Genomic DNA, 25,033 nt, shown 5'->3' with positions numbered 1-25,033 from the left:
AAATTAAGAGTTACTTGTACACAAGCACTGCTGTACCATGACAGTCAATCTGATAACTGAGATGGCTGCTAAGTGACTAATGGCAGGTAGCATATACAGTGTGGATATGCTGGGCAAAGGGATGATTCACATCCTGGGCAGGAAAGAGTTTTCCTCAGGGTTTAATCATGCTACTCAGAATGGCATGATATTTAAAACTTATGAATTGTTTATTTGTGGAATTTAATATTTTCATATTACAGTTGAGTGTGGGTAACTGAAACTGTGGAAAGCGAAACTACAGATAAGGGGGGACTACTGTATGTATATTATAATCCCTAGAACAACCACTAAAAAAACTATACAGATACAGTAATATGCTAACAAATAAAATATTATAGAATTCTGAAAATATTCATATAGTTAAAAGAAGGCTGGAAAGGGGAAACAAATGAAAAATAGAGGAGACAAAGAGAAAACTAATAAAGGGGTATGTGCTTAAATTCAGGCATCTCAGATATTAATTTAGATGTAACTGTTCTAAACACACCAAATAAAAATTGAAATTGTGAGATTGAATTTAAAAAAACAAGATGCAGATATACTGTCTTTAAGAAGTCCATGTTAAATATAAAGATGTAGATAGGTCAAGTATAAAAGCATGGAAAAAGATGTACCAGGCAAACAATAATCAAAAGAAAGCTGGAGTGGCAATATAAGTATCAAAGTAGACTTTAGAACAAAGAAAATTACCAGGGATAAAATAGAAAATTGTGTAGTGATAAAAGGCTCAATTCACCAAGAAAACATAACAGTCCTAAATGTGATATGTACCTAACAAACTAATTTCAAAATACGTGAAGCAAAAGTGAAGAGGTCTGAAAGGAGAAAGAAATTAATACAAAATTATAGTTGGAGATGTCAACACTACTCTTTTCTGTAATTGATAGAATAAGTAGATTAAAAATTCAGCAAGGATATAGAACTCACCTGAACAGCACTGTCAACGAACTTTTTTTTTTTCTCTTTTTTAAAAAATTTTGGCCGTGCTACTTGGCATGTAGGATCTTAGTTCCCCAACCAGGGATGGAACCTCTGCCCACTGCAGTGGAATTGCAGAGTCTTAACCACTGGACCAACAACAGAATATACATTCTTCTTCAGTACACCTGAAATATTCACCAAGATATACCATACCCTAGGTCATAAAATCAGCCTTATCAAATTTCAAAGAATTAAAACCATGTATACAGTTGTCCCTTGGTATCCATGGATGATTGGTTCCAGGACCCACTGTAGAAGATCTGCAGATGCTCAAGTCCCATAGTGGGCCCTCTATATCTGCAGTTCCACAGTTAACCAACCACGTATTGTTTAGTACTGTATGTATTTATTGAAAAAAATCTGCCTATAAATGCACCTGCACTGTTCAAACCCATGTTGTTCAAGGGTCAACTGTAGTATGTTTTCTGACCATAATGGAATTAAACTAGAAACCATTAATGGAAAGATATCTGGAAATTCCCCAAATATTTGGAAGTTAAACAACACACTTTTTAAAAAAATATCTTTATTGGAGTATAATTGCTTTACAATGTTGTGTAAACAACACACTTTTAAATAATCCATGGATCAATGAGTAAGTCTCAAGGGAAATTTAAAATATTTTAAACAATGAAAATGAAAACAATATATCTGAATTTGTGGAATGCAGCTAGAGCAGTTCATAGAGCTTTATAGCATTAAATGCATACATTAGAAGAAAACTTTAAAAAATCAGTAATCTAAACTTCCACCTTAAGGAACTAGGAAAAGAAGACCAAAATTAACCCATAAGAAACAGAAAGATGGAGATAATAAAAAGCATAATTGAAAGAAATTGGAATTTGAAAAGAGAATATTAGTAGAGAAAATCAGTGAAATCTAAATCTGGTTCTTTGAAAAGATCAGTAAAATTTATAAACCTCTAGCCAGTCTGATGAAGTAAAAAAAAAAAAGAGAGAAAACACAGATAACCTGTATCAAGAGTGAGTAAGGGTGTATCACTAGACACCTCACAGATATTAAAGGTTAATAAAGGAAAGGAGAGGTTTATCCTGAGAATGGGAGGCTGGTTCAACATTCAGAAAAAAAAAATCATTGTAATCTACCATATTAGCATACCAAAAACCAGAAAAACCTACATGATCATATCAATAGATGCAGGAAAAGCTTTTGATAAAATTCAACATTTTCTCATGATGAAAACTCTTAGCCAACTAGAAATAGAAGGGAACTTCATGAACCTGATGAAGGGCATCTTCCCAAAAAATCCTATGGATAATATATCTTAATGGTGAAACACTTAATTCTCTCCTGTAAGATTGGGAACAGAGCAAGAATATCTGCTGTCATCACTCCTATTTAACATCATACTAAAAAGCCCATTTCAATCAGGAGGAAACAAAGCTATCCCTGTTTCCTGTCTATGTAGGAAATCCCAAAGAATCTACAAAAATATCTTAAAATTAATGAGCGAGCAAGGTCACAGGATGCAAGGTTAACATCCACATCAGTTGTATTTCTATATATAGTTGACTCTTGAACAACACTGGTTTGAACTGTGTGGGTCCATTTATCCTCGCATTTTTTTTAGTTTGTGTAATACTACACAGTCTGCGGTTGGTTGAATTGGTGGATACAGAACTGCAGATATGAAGGGCAGACTGCAAAGTTATTCACAGATTTTTGACTTCAAGGAGGGGTTGTTGCCACTAATCCTCACGTTGTTCAAGGGTCAACTGTACTAGCAATGAACAATTAGAAGCTAAAATTTTAAAAATACTGCTATTTACAAAGCTCCAAAGAGATAAGACATAGATGTAAATAAAACAAAATATGTGGAATATTTGTATGCTGAAAACTACAAAATGTTAAAGAAAGACCTAAATAAATGGAAAGAAATACCATTTCTGTGGATTGTAAGTCTCAATATATTTAGGATGTCAGTTCACCTTAAACAGATCTCTCGATTTAATACATTTCCAATCAAAATCCCAGTAAAAATTTTTTTGTGCGCATAGATAGCTGATTTTGAATTTTGTAATAGAAAGGCAAAGAAACTAGAATAGGCAAAACAAGCTTGAAAGAGAACAAAGTTAGTGGATTTATGCTACCGTATCTTAAGACTTACTATAAACCTATAGTAATCAAGACAGTGAGGTATTAACAAAATAATAGACACATAGATGAAAGGAACAAAATATAGGGTCTAGAAATAGACCTGGCAAATATGGTCAACTGATTTTTAACAAAGGTACAAAACCAATTCAGAATGGAGAAAGAATAGTTTTTGAATGAGTAATGCTGGAACAATTGGACATCCATATGCAAAAAGATGGAGCTGCAGTATATACCTATATAAAAATTAATTCAAAGTGAATCATATATTTAAATATAAAATAAAAAGATATTAAAACTCAGAAGAAAACATGGGAGAAAATCTTCATGACCTTAGGTTAGGCAAGAGTTCTTAGATATAAAACCAAAACAATATAAGGGAAAAATTGATAAATTAGAATTCATCAAAATTAAAAATGTATGCTCTATGAAAGACATTATTAAGAGAATGAAAAGACAAGCTATAAACTGGGAGAAAATATTGTAAATCACATATCCAGCAAAGAACTTTTACCCAGCATATATAAAGAATTCTCAAAATTCATCAATAAGAAAGTAATCCCATTTTTTTAATGGACAAAGACTTGAATAGATACTTCATCAGAAAAGATATACAAATGGCAAATAAGCATATGAAAATATGTTGAACTTGATTCATCATTAGGAAAATGCAAATTAAATGCACAGTGAAATACTACTGCATTCTTGTTAGAAAACTGAGAGAGAAAGGTAGAAAGGAAGGGAGGAAGGAAGATCTGACAATAGCAAATGCTACCCAGGATGTGAAACAACTGGTTTTCTCATATATTGCTGGGGATAGTGCAAAGTAGTAAAACTACTGAAACAACTTAACATCTTCTTATACACTTAACATATGACCCAGCAGTCTTAGATATTTGTTCTAGACAAATGAAAACTTATCTTTACACTAAAACCTACTACAAATGTTTATAGTAGGTTTATTCATAATTGCCAAAAACTGGAAACTACCCAGTGTCTTTCAATGAGTAAATGGGTAAACTATGGTACCTCAATACAATGGAATACTACTCAGTAATAACAAGGAATAATCTATTGATTCAGGAGAAAACATGGGTGAATCTACAAGGCTTTATGCTAATGGAAAGAAGCCAATTGCAAAATGTTGTATACAATTCTATTTCTTTGACATTCTCAATAAAGTCAAAAGCTATAGGATGAAGATCATTTTATTGATTGCCAGGTGTTGGGAAGGGTGGAGAGTTGACTATAAAGCAAGTGTCCCCAACCCCCGGGCCATGGAACAGTACCTGTTAGGAACCAGGCTGCACAGCAGGAGGTGGGCGGCAGGTGAGCGAGCAAAGCTTCATTTGTATTTACAGCCACTCCCCATTGCTTGCATTACCACCTGAGCTGCACCTCCTGTCAGCATTATGGTGAGTTGTATAATTATTGCATTATATATTACAATGTAATAATAATAGAAATAAAGTGCACAATAAATGTAATGCGCTTGAATCATCCCGAAACCATCCTCCCCACCCCCATCCGTGGAAAAAGTGTCTTCCACGAAACCAGTCCCTGGTGCCAAAAAGGTTGGGGACCGCTGCTGTAAAGGATTAACATGAGGGGTCTTGAGAGTGAAGGAATCATTCTGTATCCTTATTGTGATGGGAGTTTTATGAATCTATGCATGTATTAAAAAACCTCAGAATCATACACCCAAAAAATGAATGTAAATGAAGTTTTAAAAAGTATCCCACCCTAGAATCATTGTTACAATATTAGTTTATGTCTTTTAGACCAGTTTCTCTGCATCTTTGCATACTTACATGTTTATAGTACACATATACACAAACACACGTAAACAATTTTTAATAGCTTTGTTTTACAGAATTATTGCTATTTGACTTTTCTGTTTTTTAGGATTATAATTAATTTTCAGTAAACTTTATTGTAAGCTATTTTTTTCTTATTTTAGAATATTATTTTATAATAGAGTCTCAAAAATGGAACTACTGACTCAGGAGATAAAAAATATTTTTCAGATGAGTTTATCCCTGATAAATCCTTCAAAGTTTAATTTGAAAATGGCAGAAATTCTAGGAAGATATTATATTTGATATCTCAAATACTGAATTGCTGCAGAGAATTGGCATGATAGGTCTGTCCAAGGGCCTACTTGATAATTGATGGGTCAGCTTCTATGAAAATCTATGGTTATAACATCATTTAGTCTTGTTTATTCATAAAATTAATTTTAATATATTCATGTTTTAAGAAAAAATTCTAAAATTATTTAATATTTTTCAAACTTTTTATTGTGGTTAGTATTATCAGTATTAGTGTTATTGGTGTTATAATTTATGTTATCTTAACTATTTTTAAGTGTACAGTGGTATTAAATACATTAACATTGTTGTGCAACCATCACCACCATTTATCCTCATAATTCTTCTCATCTTGTAGAACTGAATCTCTGTACTCATTAGAGTACACAATAACTCCCTATTCTCCTCTCCCCCCAACTCTTGGCAATCACTATTCTACTTTCTGTGTCTGTGATTTGCCTTCTCTAAGTACCTCATGTAAGTGAAATCATATAGTATTTGTCTTTTTATGACTGGTTTGTTTCACTTAGCATAATGTCCTCAAGGTTCATCCATGTTGCAGCATACTGCAGAATTGCCTTCCTTTGTAAGGCTGAATAATATTCCATTGTATGTACATAGCACATTTTGCTTATCCATTCATCTGTTGATGGCCACTTGGTTTGTTTCCACATTTTAGCTGTTGTGAATGATGCTGCTATGATCATGCGGGTGTACAAATATCTCTTTGAGACCCTGCTTTAAGTTATTTTGAGTATACATGCACAAGTGGAATTGCTGATAATATGGTAATTCTGTTTTTAATTTTTTGAGGACCAACCATACTGATTTCTACAGCAGCTATACCGTATTACATTCCCACCAACAGTGCTCAAGTGTTCCAATTTCTCCACATCCTTGTAAACACTTGTTTTCTGGTTTTTAACAGTAGCCATCCTAATGAGTGTGAGGTGGTATCTCATTGTAGTTTTGATTTGCATTTCCCTAATGATCAGTGATGCTGATAATCTTTTCATGTGCTTGTTGTCTAGTCATATAGCTTCTTTGGAGAAATGTCTAGTTATTTCCTTTACCCATTTTTTAATAGGGTTGTTTTTATGTAGTTGTTGAGTTTTAGGACTTTTCCATATATTCTGGATATTGATCCCTTATCAAGGTATGTGATTTGCAAATATTCTCTCCCATTCTGTGGGTTTCCTTTTTACTCTGTTGAGAGTGTCTTTGGATGCACAGACTATTAGAATTTTCATGAAGTCCAGTTTGTCTATTTTTTCTTTTGTTGCCTATACCTTTGGTGTCATATTTAAGAAATTATTTGGTGTCATATTTAAGAAATTATTACCAAATCCAATGTTGTGAAGCTTTGGTTCTATGTTGTGAAGCTTTTGTTCTATGTTTCCTTCTAAGAGTTTTATTTTTTTAGGTCTTAATTTAGGTCTTTGGTCCATTTTGAGTTAATTTTTATATATGGTGCTAGCTGTGGGTCCAACTTCATTCTTTTGCATGTGGATATCCAGTTTTCTCAGCACCATTTGTTAAAAGGACTGTCCTTTCCCCCCACTGAATGATCTTGGCACCCTTGTCAAAATCATTTGACCATATATGTGAGGATTTATTTCTGGGCTTTTGATTCTGTTCCATTGGTCTACATGTCATATGCGAAATCACAGTTTTTATTACTGTAGCTTTGTAATAGATTTGAAATCAGGAAATGAGGGTCCTCCAGTTTTGTTCATTTTCAAGATTGTTTTGGCTGTTCAGGGTCCTTTGAGATTTCATATGAATTTTAGGATGGGTTTTTCTGTTTCAGCAAAAAATGTCATTGGGATTTTGCTAGGGATTGTATTGCATTGGGTAATATTGACACTTTAACAATATTAAGTCTTCTAATCCATGAACGTGTAATATGTTTTTATTTATTTACATTTTCTTCAATTCTTTTCATCAGTGTTTTGTAATTTTAATTGTACAAGTCTTTCACCTCCTTGGTTAATTCCTAAGTATTTTATTCTTTTTGATACTATTGTAAATGAAATTGTTTTTGTAATTTTCTTTTCAGATTGTTCATTGTTCACATACAGGAATGCAACTGACTTTTGTGTGTTGAATTTCATCCTCTACTTTTCTGATTTCATTTATCAGTTCTAATAGTTTTATTGTGTGAAATCTTTAGGGTGTTCTATGTATAAGATCGTATCATCTACCAATAGATAATTTTACTTCTTCCTTTCCAACTTGGATGTCTTTTATTTCTTTTTCTTGCCTAATTGCTCTGGCTTGAACTTCCAGTATTATGTTGAATAGAAGTGGTGAGAGGGGCATCCTTTTCTTGTTCTGAGCATAGAGGAAAAGCTTTCAATCTTTCACCATTGAGTATGTTAGCTGTAGGTTTTTCATATAAGGCTTTTATTATGTGAAGGTAGTTTCCTTCTGTTCCTAATTTGTTGAGAGGGTATCATGATAGGGTGTTGAATTATGTCAAATGTTTTTTCTGCATCAACTGAGATGCTCATGTGTTATTTTTTTCTATTGAGATGCTCATGTGTTATTTTTTTCTTTCATTCTGTTGATATTGCACGTAACATTGATCAATTTTCATTGCATTCCAGGAATAAATTCCCCTTGGTCACTGTGTTTAATCCTTTTACTATGCTGCTGAATTTGGATTGTTAGTATTGTGTTGAGGATTTTTGCATCAGTGCTCATAACAGATATTTGTCTGTAGTTTTCTTTTCTTGTAATGTCTGGGTTTCGTATCAGGTTAATGCAGGTCTTACAGTATTAGGCAGTATTCTCTCCTTAATTTTTTGGAAACATTTGAGGAGGATTGGTATTAGTTCTTTTTTATGTGTTTGGTAGAATTCATCAATAAAGCAAGCAGGTTCAAGGCTTTTCTTAGTTGGGAGATTTTTGATTTCCCATTCAATCTCCTTACTATTTATAGGTCTGCTTAGATTATCTATTTCTTCATGATAGAGTCTTTGTAGGTGCTTCTAGGAATTTGTCCATTTCATCTAGATTATCCAACTTGTTGGTATATAATTATTCATTGTACTTTCTTATGATCTTTTTTTATTTCTGTAGAATTGATAGTAATAGTCCCACTTATATTTCTGATTTTGGTAATACTGAGTCCTCTTTTTTTGACCACCTAGCTAAAGATTTGTCAATTTTGTTTATGTTTTTGAAGAACCAATTTTTCATTTCATTGATATTCTTCATTGTTTTTCTGTTCTCTATTTTGTTGATCTTTACTGTAATCTTTATTATTCCTTCTGCTAGCTTTGGGTTTATTCTGTTCTTCTTTTTCTTGTTTCTTATGTTTTAAAGTTAGGTTATTGACTTGAGATCTTCCTTGTTTTTTAATGTAAGCATTTATAGCTATAAATTACCCCCTAAACATTGTTTTTACTGAGTCCTGTAAGTTTTCGTAAGTTGTGTTTTTGTTTTCATTCATTTCTAAGTAGTTTCTAATTTCCCTTGTGAATTCTTCTTTGATTCATTGGTTATTTTTAAATGTATTGTTTAATAAATATCACAATTTTGTGAATTTTCCAGTTTTCCTTTTGTTGTTGATTTCTAACTTCATCTCATTGTGGTTGGAGAATGTACTTTATATGATATCTGTCTTGTAAAATTTATTGAGACTTAAATTTGTAGCCTAACATATTGTCTATCCTGGAAAATATCCAATGTGCACTTGAGAAGAATGTATATTCTATTGTTTTGGGGTTGAGTGAGCTGTGTATGTCTATTAAATATGATTTGTTTATTGTGTTGAGTCCTCTCCTTACTTATATTCTCTCTGGTTGTTCTACATATTATTGAGAATAGGCTATTGAAGTCTTCAAGTACTGTTGTAGAACTGTCTATTTTTCACTTCAACGCTGTCTGTTTTTGCTTCATATATTTTGAAAGTCTGTCTTTGGTGTATAAGTGTTTGTAATTGTTGTATCTTATTGCTATATTGTAATAACTTTATATTAATATATATTATCTGTCTTTGTCTCATAATCTTTTTAAATTTAAAGTACGATTTGCCTGATATTACTATAGCTATCCCTGCTCCCTTTTAGTTACCATTTGCATGGACTATCTTTTCCCATCTTTTCATTTTTTATCTATTAGTATGTTTGGATCTAAAATGAGTCTCTTATCATAAATGGGTGTTGAATTTTGTCAAAAGCTTCTTCTGCATCTATTGAGATGATCATATGGTTTTTATTCTTCAATTTGTTAATATAGTGTATCACATTGATTGATTTGTGTATATTGAAGAATTTTTGCATCCCTGGGATAAATCCCACTTGATCATAGTATACGATCCTTTTAATGTGTTGTTGGATTCTGTTTGCTGGTATTTTGTTGAGGATTTTTGTATCTAAATTGCAGAGTGTTCCTTCCTCTGCAATTTTTAGACTTCAGACTATACTACAAAGCTACAGTAATCAAGACAATATGGTATTGGCACAAAAACAGAAACATAGATCAGTGGAACAAGATAGAAATCCCAGAGGTAAACCCATGCACCTGTGGTGGGTGTCTGTAATTTTCTTTTTTTGTAGTATCTTTGTCTCTGGTTTTGGTATCAGGGTGATGGTGACCTCATAGAATGAGTTTGGGAGTGTTCTTTCCTCTGCAATTTTTTGGAAGAGTTTGAGAAGGATGGGTGTTAGCTGTTCTCTAAATGTTTGATAGAATTCACCTTTGAAGCCATCTGGTCCTGGACTTTTATTTGTTGGAAGATTTTTAATCACAGTTTCAATTTCGTTACTTGTGATTGGTCTGTTCATATTTTCTATTTCTTCCTGGTTCAGTCTTGGAAGGTTATACCTTTCTAAGAATTTGTCCGTTTCTTCCAGGTTATCCATTTTATTGGCATACAGTTGCTGGTAGTAGTCTCTTAGGATGCTTTGTATTTCTCCGCTGTCTGTTGTAACTTCTCGTTTTTCATTTCTAATTTTCTCGATTTGAGTCCTCTCCTTCTTTTTCTTGATGAGTCTGGCTAATGGTTTATCAATTTTGTTTATCTTCTCAAAGAACCAGCTTTTAGTTTTATTGATCTTTGCTATTGTATTCTTTGTTTCTATTCCATTTATTTCTCCTCTGATCTTTATGAGTTCTTTCCTTCTGCTAACTTTGGGTTTTGTTTGTTCTTCTTTCTCTAGTTCCTTTAGGTGTAAGGTTAGATTGTTTATTTGAGATTTTTCTTGTTTCTTGAGGTAGGCTTGTATAGCTATAAACTTCCCTCTTAGAACTGCTTTTGATGCATCCCATAGGTTTTGGATCGTCGTGTTTGTTTGTTTGTTTGTTTGTTTTAGTTTTGGCTGCATTGGGTGTTCGTTACTGTGTGTGGGCTTTCTCTAGTGGCGAGCGGGGGCTACTCTTTGTTTTGGTGCATGGGCTTCTCAATGTGGGGGCTTCTCTTGTTGCGGAGCACAAGCTCTAGGCACACAGACTTCAGTAGTTGTGGCACACGGGCTTAGTTGCTCTGCAGCATGTGGGATCTTCCCGGACCAGGGCTCGAACCCGTGTGCCCTGCATTGGCAGGCGGATTCTTAACCACTGTGCCACCAGGGAAGTCCTGGATCGTCATGTTTTCATTGTCATTTGTCTCTACGTATTTTTTTATTTCTTCAGTGATCTCTTGGTTATTTAGTAACGTATTGTTTAGTCTCCATGTATTTGTATTTTTTACATTTTCTTTCCCTGTAGTTCATTTCTAATCTCATAGCGTTGTGGTCAGATGCTTGATATGATTTCAGTTTTCTTAAATTTACTGAGGCTTGATTTGTGACCCAGGATGTGATCTATCCTGGAGAACGTTCATGTGCACTTGAGAAGAAAGTGTAATCTGCTGTTTTTGGATGGAATGTCCTATAATATCAATTAAATCTATCTGGTCTATTGTGTCATTTAAAGCTTCTGTTTCCTTATTTTCATTTTGGATGATCTGTCCATTGGTGTAAGTGAGGTGTTAAAGTCCCCCACTATTATTGTGTTACTGTCAATTTCGTCTTTTATAGTTGTTAGCAGTTGCCTTATGTACTGAGGTGCTCGTATGTTGGGTGCATATATATTTATAATTGCTATATCTTCTTCTTGGATTGATCCCTTGATCATTATGTAGTGTCCTTCCTTGTCTCTTGTAACATTCTTTAAAGTCTATTTTATCTCCAGAAAGTGGACATAGAGGGAACCTACCTCAACATAATAAAGACCATATATGACAGACTCACAGCAAACATCATTCTCAATGGTGAAAAACTGAAAGCATTTCCTCTAAGATCAGGAACAGGACAAGGATGTCCACTTTCACCACTCTTATTCAACATAGTTTTGGAAGTCCTAGCCACGGCAATCGGAGAAGAAAAAGAAATAAAAGGGATACAAGTTGGAAAAGAAGAAGTAAAACTGTCACTGTTTGCAGATCACATGATACTATACATAGAGAATCCTAAAGATGCCACCAGAAAACTACTAGAGCTAATCAATGAATCTGGTATAGTTGCAGGATGCAAAATTAATGCACAGAAATCTCTTGCATTCCTATACACTAATGATGAAAAATCTGAAAGAGAAATTAAGGAAACACTCCCATTTACCACTGCAACAAAAAGAATAAAATACCTAGGAATAAACATACCTAGGGAGACAAAAGACCTGTATGCAGAAAACTATAAGACACTGATGAAAAAAAGATGATACCAACAGATGGAGAGATATACCATTTTCTTGGATTGGAAGAATCAATATTGTGAAAATGACTATACTACCCAAAGCAATCTACAGGTTCAATGCAATCCCTATCAAATTACCAATGGCATTTTTTACAGAACTAGAACAAAAAATCTTAAAATTTATATGGAGAGACAAAAGACCCCGAATAGCCAAAGCAGTCTTGAGGGAAAAGAACGGAGCTGGAGGAATCAGACTCCCTGACTTCAGACTATACTACAAAGCTACAGTAATCAAGACAATATGGTATTGGCACAAAAACAGAAACATAGATCAGTGAAACAAGATAGAAATCCCAGAGGTAAACCTGCGCACCTGTGGTCAACTAATCTATGACAAAGGAGGCAAGAATACACAATGGAGAAAAGACAGTCTCTTCAATAAGTGGTGCTGGGAAAACTGGACAGCTACATGTAAAAGAATGAAATTAGAACACTCCCTAACACCATACACAAAAATAAACTCAAAATGGATTCGAGACCTAAATGTAAGACTGGACACTATGAAACTCTTAGAGGAAAACATAGGAAGAACACTCTTTGACATAAATCACAGCAAGATCCTTTTTGATCCACCTCCTAGAGTAATGGAAATAAAAACAAAAATAAACAAATGGGACCTAATGAAACTTAAAAGCTTTTTCACACCAAAGGAAACCATAAACAAGACGAAAAGACAACCCTCAGAATGGGAGAAAATATTTGCAAACGAATCAATGGACAAAGGATTAATCTCCAGGGCTTCCCTGGTGGCGCAGTGGTTGAGAGTCCGCCTGCCGATGCAGTGGACACGGGTTCGTGCCCCGGCCCGGGAAGATCCCACATGCCGCGGAGCGGCTAGGCCCATGACCCATGGCTGCTGAGCCTGCACGTCCAGAGCCTGTGCCCCACAACGGGAGAGGCCACAACAGTGAGAGGCCCACATACCGCAAAAAAAAAAAAAAAAAAAGATGAATCTCCAAAATATATAAACAGCTCATGCAGCTCAACATTAAAGAAAGCAACAACCCAATCCAAAAATGCACAGAAGACCTAAATAGACATTTCTCCAAAAAAGACATACAGATGGCCAAGAAGCACATGAAAAGCTACTCAACATCACTAATTATTAGAGAAATGTAAATCAAAACTACAATGAGGTATCACCTCACACCATTTAGAATGGGCATCATCAGAAAATCTACAAACAACAAATGCTGGAGAGGGTGTGGAGAAAAGGGAACCCTCTTGCACTGTTGGTGGGAATGTAAATTGATACAGCCACTATGGAGAACAGTATGGAGGTTCCTTAAAAAACTAAAAATAGAATTACCATATGACCCAGCAATCCCACTACTGCGCATATACCCAGAGAAAACCATAATTCAAAAAGACACATGCACCCCAATGTTCATTGCAGCACTATTTACAATAGCCAGGTCACAGAAGCAACCTAAATGCCCATCCACACACGAATGGATAAAGAAGATGTGGTACATATATACAATGGAATATTACTCAGCCATAAAAAGGAACGAAATTGGGTCATTTGTTGAGACGTGGATGGATCTAGAGACTGTCATACAGAGTGAAGTCAGAAAGAGAAAAACAAATATCGTATATTAACGCATGTATGTGGAACCTAGAAAAATGGTACAGATGAACCGGTTTCCAGGACAGAAGGTGAGACACAAATGTAGAGAACAAACGTATGGACATCAAGGGGGGAAAGCCGCAGGGGGATGGGGACGGTGGTTTGATGAATTGGTCTGTTGGGATTGACATGTATACACTGATGTGTATAAAATTAATGACTAATAAGAACTTGCTGTATAAAAAAATAAATAAAATTCAAAAAAAATAAAATAAAATGAGTCTCTTGTAGACAACATATAGGTGGATGTGTGCTTTTCTCCATTCTACCAATCTGTGTCTCTTGGAGAGTTTAATCCATTTACATTTAAAGTAATTACTGATAACGAGGGACTTCTGTCATCTTGCTTTTCTTTTTCTATATGCCTTCTCGCTTTTTTATCCCTCTTTTCCTACATTACTGTCTTCTTTTGAATTTAGTTGATTTTTTGTACTGAAATTTTAAAATTCATTTCCATTTGTCTATATTTTATGGCTATTTTCTTTGTGGTTACCATGGGGATTACATTTAACATCCTAAAGTTATAACACTCTAATTTGAATTTATGCCACTCTAATTTCAATAACATACAAAAACTCTATTCCTTTATAGCTTTATCTCCACACCTTTTGTCACAAACTTACGTCTTTGTACATTGTGTGCCCCAAAACAAACTGGTAATTCCTTCAAAAGGATTAGTCTCTTTTGTAGAAAACAAGATTTGGAGTCACAAACTAAAGTTACAATAATACTAACTTTTGACTAATAACTTTTTTTTCCTTTATTTGTATTAGTCTCTTAAATCATTTAGAAAACAAAAAGTGGAAGTTACAATCCATTGTTACGATAATGTTAGGTTTTACAATTGCCCATGTATTTATTTTTATGAAGATTTTTATTTCTCCGTATGACTTCAGGTTACTATCTAGTGTTCTTTCATTTCACCTTACAGAATTCCCTTGAGTATTTCTAGCGGGACATGTCTAATGGTCACAGCCTCCCTCAACTTTTACCTGAGAATGTCTTAATTCCTCCCTCACTTTTGCAGAACAATTTTGCCAGATAGAGGATTCTTCATGGACAGTTATTTTTTTTCTTTTGACTATCAGCCTACTGTCTCCTGACCCTCAAAGTTTCTGATGAGAAATCTGCATGTAATCTTATTGAGGATCCCTTATATGTGATGATTTGCTTATCTCTTGCTGCTTCAAGATTCTCTCTTTGTCATTGTCTTTTTCTTATTCCTTTTTTTTTTGTCTGTGCCACGTGGCATGTGGGATCTTAGTTCCCCGACCAGGGGGCCAGGGATCAAACCCGTGCCCCCTGTGTTGGGAGCTTGGAGTCTTAATCACTAGACCACCAGGGAAGTTCTTGTCATTGTCTTTTGAAAGTTTGATTATAATGTGTCTCATTGTGGGTCTTTTTGAGTTCAACTTACTTGGATTTTGTTGAGATTCTTGGATGTTTATATCATTATTTCATCGAATTTGGGACATTTTCAGTCATTATTTCTTCAAATATTGTCTCTCTCTTTCTCCCTTCCTTCTGGGACTTCCATGATGTGCATACTGGTGTGCTTGATGGTGTCCAACAGGTCCCTTATGTTCTGTTCACTTTCTTCAATCTTTTTTCTTTCTGTTCCTTTAATTTCTGCTGTGTAATTTATTTTCATTTGAGTGTTTTCATTTCACAGTTCTTTGGTTTTAGTATTTTCTAGTTAACCTGTTGCTGCTATTATCACATATGTATAATTTTTATATACTTGTGTATATAATATGCACAAATATACATATAAACATATCAGTTTACTCATGTTTTGTCTTCACAAAAGTTTTTTGGTCATTTGATAACACCAGTCAATTAGTGGTGAAGTTGTAAGGAGTGAGACTTACACATTTCTAGTGAAAGTATAAATTTTGATGCACTTTGAAGAGAAATACCTAATGAAGTTAGAAATGTGCATATCCTACAACCAGGAAATCCACTTCTAGGTGGTATGTTCTAAAGAAACCCCTATACATGTGTATAAAGAGACATGTACAAAGGATGTTATTGTAACATCATAATAGTGAAAAAGCAATATCTAACTGTTTCTGAGTAGAAGAGTGAACAAACTAGTTTGTTGTTACAATGAAAAACTGTATTATCATAAAAATATGAATCCACATATGGATACATGGATAAATATTTAAAACAATATTAAGTGAAAAAAATAAGTTGCTGAAACTTGCAAAAGTGTTGATATTGTCTGTGTGAATTTTCAAAACAAAATTATGTTACATATTGTTCATGGGTCTACATATATAGTTAAAAGCACAAAAAACATGTATGAGAATGAAACACACCAGAGAATGATATAGAACAATTTCAACATAGTATTGGTGAGGGAGGGAACATAGTATTGGCGAGGGAGGGAAGGGATAAGATATGGACTTGTGATTTCATTTCTTCTCTAAAAGGAGAGAAACTGAAGGAAATTTGGCAAAATGCAATAAGCTATGTAATTTCAGTAGTAATTTAAATTGTGAGTGTTATGTTTTTTCTGTGTACAGTTGACCCTTGAACAATTTGGGAGTTAGGGGTGCCAACCCTGGGCAGTTGAAAATCCACATATAACTTTACAGTCAACCCTTCCTTTCCATAGTTCCCATCTGTGGATTCAGCCAACCGCTGATGGTGTAGTGCTGTAGTACATATTTATTGAAAAGAATCCATGTATAAGTGGACTCAGTTTAAAACTGTCTTGTTCAAGGGTCGACTGTATTTAAAATGTTTCAAATTTAAAAAAATTAATATGAAAATTAATAAATCCTGTTTCTGTGTTTAGCTTGAATCTCAACTAGAGAAAAAAGAACAACAATTTAAAGAACAAGAAAAGACAATATCCATGTTGCAGCAAGATATAATATGTAAACAACATCACCTTGAATCACTAGACAGACTCTTGACGGAAAGCAAAGGGGTAAAATCATCTTTATAAAAGTGCTGTTTAAAAGCTGACCAATATTTTAAGTTTATGTTTCTTTAACATACCTTTAATTCTAGTCAAATCAATTGTTTAACAACCTGTTACTAATGCTAAAATATTTATACACGTACGTATATTTTTGCTACCAATCTGTATGTTTTCAGGAAATGGAAAAGGAAAATATGAAGAAAGATGAAGCTTTGAAAACATTACAGAACCAGGTATCTGAAGAAACAATCAAGGCTAGTATGCTAATACTTTAAAATTTTTTCTTTTTCTTTTTATTTTTTTTCGTAATGGAGACATTCCTGTGGCTTTTTAGTTTTCTCTATAAATTGTAAAAAAAAGTTTACATAAAAATAAAGTGGTAAAAATTTTACCTAAGTCAATGAACTTAGTTTCTTTAAGTAGTATATTTTTCATTGTGAATTATGATCTTAATTATTTGATAGTTGATAATCTAGTCTATAGATTATCTAACTTCTTTTCTTTTTATAATACCTTAAGAAAGATTTTTTTAACAAAAAATGTGTTTTTTAAACTGTAGCTACTTACTAACATTACCAGTAAAAAAATTAACAAAGGAAGTGAAGAGAGATGAAACTACAAACAATACAGTTTTGCTTCTTTTTACTAGTTCTGCTATATGATTAAATAGGGAATAAATCCAGAATTTTTGGGTAAAATACAGTTTTGTGGCCAGGATAACCTTATGGTTAAAAGTATGGGCTTTGAAGCTAAACTGACTTAGGTTTTAGTTCTGGCTTCAGTGTACTTATTAACTGTAACCTTGGCTAGGTTATTTAAACTCTGAACGTTAATTTCTTCATCAGTAAAATAGGGATCACAATGCCCTAGAAGAGGTTGGGTTTGAGGATTAAATGAAATGAGGTACATAAAATACTTAACACATACTAAGTTACTCAGAGTTTGCTAAGTAATTACCATATATTCAGTGTTTTCTTCTTTGCATTTTTAGTGCTAAAAATAGCTTCAAATATGCTGTGACCTTCATTCTGTTATATATGGATTAAATTAAAGGATATTTAAAAAATCCAATGTTATTTACTTTTTGCCTAGTACTCTGTTTTTCATCCATTTTGTGACCATGTATACCCTCGTAAACCCAATTATATGTTTATCCATAACTTTCCTATAGTATTCTCCAGAACTTTTAACATTTAATGCCATGTCAGTTCATTTCCTCATGTAAAAATAACCTCTAAGATCATTAATATTTAAAAAATCATTATTGTACAAAGGTTGTAGGCATGATATAATTTCATTAAAAAAAATCCATCTTGCCACTTAACTCCTGTTTTTCATTAAATTACCTAACACATCTAGCCAGTCATCTGGTAAGTTATTTTCATTTGTTAATAATCAGATATGAGACAGGAAGGAAATCAGCTAAAGAATGAATTATGATGTTAGGTTTTATTCCTTTGGTACCTTTAGTAGATTTGCTTTCATTGAAGCTATACTAAATGATTCTTTTCTTTCTTTCTTTTTCTTTTTTTTTTTTTTTCTTTTTCTTTGAGATGCACTGTGCGGTCTGTGGGATCTTAGTTCCCTGCCAGGGGTGGAACCTGGGCCCTCAGCAGTGAAAGCACCAAGTCCTAACCAGTTGACTGCCAGGGAATTCCCTAAATGATTCTAACATATCAAATAGAAGTTTGAAGTATATTTCTCTTTTCTTGATTATGTCATTACCACCTTCTTTCTTGACTTTTGGCCATGTCCTTTTGCATGCCTCAGTTTGTTCTTTGCATAAAAATTTTGAAATTTTCTATCTGCAGGAGAGTTATAAGGATCTATAAGTTTAAACTTATATCACTTATAGAAGTATGATAATGATAGCTGGAAGACTGATGGGAAGTTTATGAACTGGTAACAAAAAACCCAATAAATTAAAGCAATTATGTTAGCTGCTATTAAATAGAAAATTGAGAATGTACTTATTAGTGATTTCATTTGTTTATTTTATTTGTTTTGCTTTGGTTTTATTTTCCACTCTAGATTTTTGTGTGTGTTTTATTTCCCCAAAGAAAGTTAAAGTTATAAGTAGAAAAAAAAAAAAAAAAGACTAGCTTAGGTGCTTCTGTTGAAAGTAGGTAGCGTAGAGCCCCTATGTGGTTGCCTCCAGAATATGCCCCCGAGGAGGTTCTTTGGTTTAGCAGAGCAGTGTCTTTGTTTTGATTCTATTCATTCATGTACATATATATACATGTATATTTATGAGTGGTTTGTACACAGTGAATGATGTTTATTTGTATGAGATTTAGAGTCTCAAGCTCTTTGTTCAAATGAGAAATCCAACAGAGTAGTAGATGTTTTGGTTTTTATTATTTATTAGTTTTAATTAATTTATTTTTAATTAAGTTTTATTATGAAAACTTTCAACCCTACAAAATGAAAGACTAGTACAGAGAACAGCTGTGTCCTTTCATTTAGATTTACTGTCTTTTAAACTCTAACCATACTCACTTCATCTCTCTGCACACACACGCACATGCCTTCTTGCACATGCACCCACCCAGTCCCACCGCCACTCACACATTTCCTTTTTGCTAGTCCACCTGTGAGAAGGTTGCAGATGTCATGATACTTTATACCCTAATACTTAAACTTGGGTCTCATATGTATAGAAACTTTCTCCTACCTGATTACACCATCTCTATACACCACAGAAAGTCAACATTAATTCAGTAACACTATTCAACATACTGTCCATACTGAAAATTTCCCAATTATTTAAAAATGTTCTTAATAATCTTGCTACTCAAAGCATGGTCTAGCAGCATCACTATCACCCGGGAACTTGTTTGACTTGCAGAATATCTGACCTATTGAACAGAGCTGGGACTAAAGTGAAGCAAGGGAGTGCCTCTGGCATACAATTTAAGGAGACATTTATTCTCCGGGTTGTACAAGTGAAGGGTAGGCATTTGCATGATCCTGAGAGTGAGTACCTCCTTAAACTTTGAGCCCTAGAACCTCCTTTGTCTCACCCTAGACCTGGCTCTGGTTCTGAATTAAGGTGTCCAGGTGATCTGTGTGAACATTAAATTGTGAGAAACACTACTTTAGCTTGTTCCTTTTCTTTCCCCAATTTAGAATGCAGTCATAATTCATGTTTTGCTTTTGGCTTTTTAGATTCCCCTAAACTCACTGTCTCCTATTGTTCACGACACTGAATCTTTGGAAAAGTCTAGGTCAACCATAATAGCACACACACCACAACTGTGGATTATACTGTGGGTTATACAGTGTCCTTCCCACTGCTTCACATCAGGAGGCACATAATTTCACATCACCCCATTATTGGCTTTGCCTATCTTGACACCTATTATTTAAGGTGGTTACTGCCAGATCTCCCTATTTTAAGGGCATAATTTTTCCTTTATAATTAATAAGCAATACATAGGGTGATTCTTTGAGGCCATGTTCAAAGACCTGTCCCTCAACAAACTAATGACCAATGGTTTTAACATCTAGTGATGAATCTTGCCTGATTGAGTTTTTACGTTGTTAATTTTTATCACATGTGATGTTCTGACGGTCATAGATTTTTTTTTTTCTGTGTGTGGAAGATGATACAAGTACCAATGCTTATTCTCATGCTTAATAAAGAAAACCTGTAAATATTTATACCTCTCATAAAAGACTTTAAAAATTATTATTAGGGTAACAGTTTATTAACAAAGATAATTAATCAAAATTATGAGCTTTTTAACTGTTAATGGTTATATTCACAGGCTATAGGGATGGGCTTTGAAAACTGTGTCTTTCAGTTGTGTCTCTTTTTAGAAATAAGAGTTGCAAAGATAATTTCATGATGTAGAATAGTATCTGGAAGAGGGAACATTTTTCTTTTTCTCCTTATCTTGTTGAAATTTCTTTCACACTTTCATGACTACTTACTAGAATGCTATTAGCGTTGAGGAAAGAAAAAAAATACTCCCGAGAAGCTCAGAAATACAATAAGGAAAAGAAAGGAACAAGACAAGAATGAATCTTATTAACAGATGGGATGTGGAGCATGTGTGCAAATTCTGAAAAATTTTACTGAATTTGAGTTGCTCTTTGCTCATTCGCTCTTTAATGTTGAGGTAGCGTGAAGCATTTGCAGCTTTATGAACACTTGAACCAAGTTACATTGCTGCCTTTCTGGAAATGTTTTCACTGATTCAGAGCAAAAGCAGCCTTCTCCGTCTTACCTAAGTTTGTTTTTCATTAGCCGACAAAAACATTTCATTTTCTTAGTGACTTCAGCGTATTCAGAATATTCGCACTATAGCATTTTTAACACAATACTCCAGTTTGTACTCACTTTATTATTTTTCTTGATCAAGGGAACTTAAGGAATAGGTTTAAATACTGCTTACCTTTTTAGGTAAATGTTTCAGGGTGTCTGGCCTGCAGGTCCTTGACAATTGGCCCCAGTCTATCTTGCTAATCCCACCCTTCCAGTACCCATCTCTTACAAATTCATGGTTTTGGTACCCTAAGCTCCTGCCAACTTCTTACCATTCCTTTTCACAGTGCCTTGTCTCTGAATGTACTCCCCTCTTCCTAGAATGCCCTTCTTCACTTGTTCATGTCCATTTATTCTTCAGGACTCCAGGCACTGGTTTCCTCTTTGGTTTCCTAGTTTGCAGTAGTAATTAGTTTTCTAAATAAATCTCTTCTTTAATAGCATTTTATATCCTAAGTTGGACTGTATATTCACTGGTTGAAGCAGTGAGGTAACATTAGGAGATAACGCTGTAAAATATTGAGCATGTAATAAGCACTCATTAGTACTGGTTGATTTTCCTTTTTTGCTTTTTTTCTGCTTAGGTCAGACAACTAGATTCAGCATTGGAAATTTGTAAGGAAGAACTTGCTTTGCATTTGAACCAATTGGAAGGAAATAAAGAAAAGTTTGAAAAACAGCTAAAGAAGAAATCTGAAGAAGTAAATTAACATTTCCTTTAAATATAGCATATTTTTCAAGTGATTTCTTTTTGAGATATTATTTATTTTCAAGATACTTTAAAAGTACATTTTTATATAGCTGATATAAAAAAAATTTTCCAGTAAAACGTAAACTCCAATTTTATATTCTTTTTTAAAAAAATAAATTTATTTATTTATTTATGGCTGTGTTGGGTCTTCGTTGCTGCTTATGGACTTTCTCTAGTTGAGGAGAGTGGGGGCTACTCTTCATTGCAGTGCGCGGGCTTCTCATTGCAGTGGCTTCTCTTGTTGCAGAGCATGGGCTCTAGGTGTGCAGGCTTCAGCAGTTGTGGCATGCGGCCTCAGTAGATGTGGTGCACGGGCTCCAGAGTGCAGGCTCAGTAGTTGTGGTGCACGGGCTTAGCTGCTCTGCGGCATGTGGGATCTTCCCAGACCAGGGATCGAACCCATGTCCCCTGAATTCACAGGCGGATTCCCAACCACTGTGCCACCAGGGAAGTCCCCAATTTTATATACTTTAAGAAACAAACATCATATGACATATAAAACACAAAATATGACACCTTAAAATTCTAATTCTATTACCTATTTTTAGGGAATCAGGAGATTATTGTTGATCACAGAGTAATTCTAATATAAAATGATTAACACTTGGAATATTGTTTTAGATTTAGAGGTATAAAATTCTTCAAAATTTTTCCATTTTGTTTTTTCTTCCTCTGTTTGAAAGATTGAGAATTAGGTTTATAAATTCAACTTTCTTTATTGAGAAGAGTTTCTCAGATACTAGATAGAAGACTTTTCTTGAATTATCTTATTCATCTCTGTATGCTCATTGTCAACCACTTTGCTTTCAACATAATAGGTAGTCACTAAATATTTGCTGAAAGGAATAATCTTAATGAAGAATTCCTTTATTTGTTAGAATTTATAATATATATATTTAAACCTTCACTTCATGTTTAGAAATAATCAACAAATCGGACTTCCCTGGTGGCACAGTGGTTAAGAATCTGCCTGCCCATGCAGGGGACACGGGTTCGAGCCCTAGTCCAGGAAGATCCCACATGCCACAGAGCAGCTAAGCCCATGCGCCACAACTACTGAGCCTGCGCTCTAGAGCCTGCGAATCACAACTACTGAGCCTGTGTTCGACAACTACTGAAGCCCACACACTTAGAGCCTGTGCTCCGCAACAGGAGAAGCCACTGCAATGAGAAGCTTGTGCACCGCAACGAAGAGTAGCCCTCGCTCGCTGGAACTAGAGAAAGCCTGGGCACAGCAACAAAGACCCAACACAACCAAAGATAAAAAATAAATAAAATTTAAAAAAAAACCAAAAACGTTTCTTTAAAAAAAATATATATAGTGAACAAATCTTCATCAAAGATGCATCACAGGGCTTCCCTGGTGGCGCAGTCAGTGGTTGAGAGTCCCCCTGCCAATGCAGGGGACATGGGTTCATGCCCTGGTCTGAGACGATCCCACATGCCGCGGAGCGGCCAGGCCCGTGAACCATGGCCGCTGAGCCTGCGCGTCCGGAGCCTGTGCTCCGCAACGGGAGAGGCCACAACGGTGAGAGGCCCGCGTACCGCAAAAAAAAAAAAAAAAAAAAAAAGCATCACATAATTATATAACTTCAGAGGTTAAAACAAAAACTTTGTATTTTATATGGGCCTGTCTTCTTCCTTCTACTTCCCCTCATGGTTTTTATAGCATCTTTCACAGGTGGGCATATATTTCTGTATTCCAATATATGGAAATTAAACCACCTAAACTATAGATACTTATACTTCTTAGAATAGGAGTGTGATTTTTTTTTTCCAGCGGGATCTTCTTTAAACCATTATTTAGGCATTTTTAAATTTTTATTTACTTATTTTTTGGCCGCACCCTGCAGCATGCGGGATCTTAATTCCCTGACCAGGGATCAAACCAATGCCGCCTGCAGTGGGAGCTCAGAGTCTTAACCACTGGACTGCCAGGAAAGTCCCTATTTAGGCATTTAAAATCTATAGCCCTCACTGCACTCCAGCATAAATGGACTTGGCAGAGATGGAATCTGGAGACAGGCAGTGTTTGTAATCAGAGGGTTTGTTGAGTTTTAGAATTTGTATTCTTAGAAATAGCATCAGAGACTTGGGTGAATAAGAGGCATTTACCCAAAATGAACTTAGAACTTTTTTCAGAATAGCAGGAAGTATAAACCTAGGCTGGAACTGAATTAGAAATCAGAAATGGTAGTCATGTTTGTACAACAATACTAGAGAAAAAGTAAGTAAGTAAATTAGAAAGATTTGCAGCCCTTTTATTGCTGATGAATTATTAGCTCAACTGCATGTGCATTGGCTTACTTACTTAAAAGATCATCTTTCACTTCTTCTTGTGTGTTGATAAGAAACATGGAGAAAAATCCAATTACTCTTTACCTTTTTTTTTTTTAGGTACCAATCCATACACTTATTTAGTTTTGGCTTATTTGTCTTTAGAGCAAATTATAATATCTTACAGAGAAAACTCTTTCTAACACTGGTTAATAGAATTAATATCTTATAACAGCAGAGTTATGAGATTTTCATCATATGTAGCTAGGTTTTAGAAAATATGATTTAATTCATAGCGCATCCATTCTGTTAGTAATACGTGATGTTATAAAGATATTTTACCAAATCAGTAGGCAGTCCCGAATCACATACTAGCTGAATAATTAAATGGCCCCAGAGCATATAGATAGAAGGCCAGCTGAAAGAACTACATGTTGATAATCCACCACACAAAGCTAATAAATATGCCCCTGAGTTTTTGCCTCAGGCAAATATTCTTTTCCATATGTTGAAATAAATAAATTTATGATGAAAATAATAGTGACTTGGGGGTCCTGAATTATTTTGAAAATATTTTAATTTGTATTAAAATGCTTTAAAAAGTGATAATGTATGTGTTCATGCAGAATTACATTGTCAACATGATAGAAGAAAATAAACACAAAATAGATGTGAATAAGCCAAAACATTTTCTGCGTAAAACATTTATTCAGCACGATCAGTCATTTTATTGATAAATGCCTTTATTCAAATTGATGGACTTAAATTTTGCAAAGTTGGCATTGTGTCAGTAACTTTTCTGGGTTATATTTTATTTTTTAGTAATAATCATGAGAGCGTTTTTGGATATACATTAATATTAGATAAAGCTAATTGTAAAGTAGATATTATAATGTAAATTCTACTTTCTTCTTGACTTTAATTATAAAATAATGAATTCTTTAGGAAAAGTTTATTCTCTGAATATGATAATAACTTAGTAGAGAATATAATGTCAAAACTATTTGTCTTATATTTACTTTTAAAGTCAAGTGGAAGTTAAAGGGTAGTAGAGTGAAATGCCAGTATAAATTAGATAGATGTAGGTTAATTTTTGTGAATTAATATTTGTGATACAACTAATATGTTAGATACCTCAGTATTTTTAATGGAAATTATTTTGCTAGTGACTAGATTACTAAAATAAATTTTTTAATTGTTCT

General features: G+C 34.2%; 1 protein-coding gene across 1 annotated transcript in view; it reads left to right on the top strand.

Annotated features, from left to right (window-relative positions):
• CCDC18 (coiled-coil domain containing 18) overlaps nucleotides 1-25,033 on the top strand; it is a 119,652-nt gene that overhangs the window by 39,169 nt on the left and 55,450 nt on the right. Inside the window, exons 16-18 of the mRNA XM_082861385.1 lie at nucleotides 16,405-16,539; nucleotides 16,710-16,787; nucleotides 21,388-21,504. Of these exons, the coding sequence (XP_082717511.1) occupies nucleotides 16,405-16,539; nucleotides 16,710-16,787; nucleotides 21,388-21,504 (330 nt within the window). The remainder of the gene's footprint in view (nucleotides 1-16,404; nucleotides 16,540-16,709; nucleotides 16,788-21,387; nucleotides 21,505-25,033) is intronic.

Source organism: Leucopleurus acutus (assembly GCF_964270905.1).
Source record: "Leucopleurus acutus genome assembly, chromosome: 2".
In the NCBI taxonomy this organism is placed as follows: Eukaryota; Metazoa; Chordata; class Mammalia; order Artiodactyla; family Delphinidae; genus Leucopleurus; species Leucopleurus acutus.
Note: the sequence above shows the minus strand (reverse complement) of the source record. Positions and strands in the feature narration are given on the sequence as shown.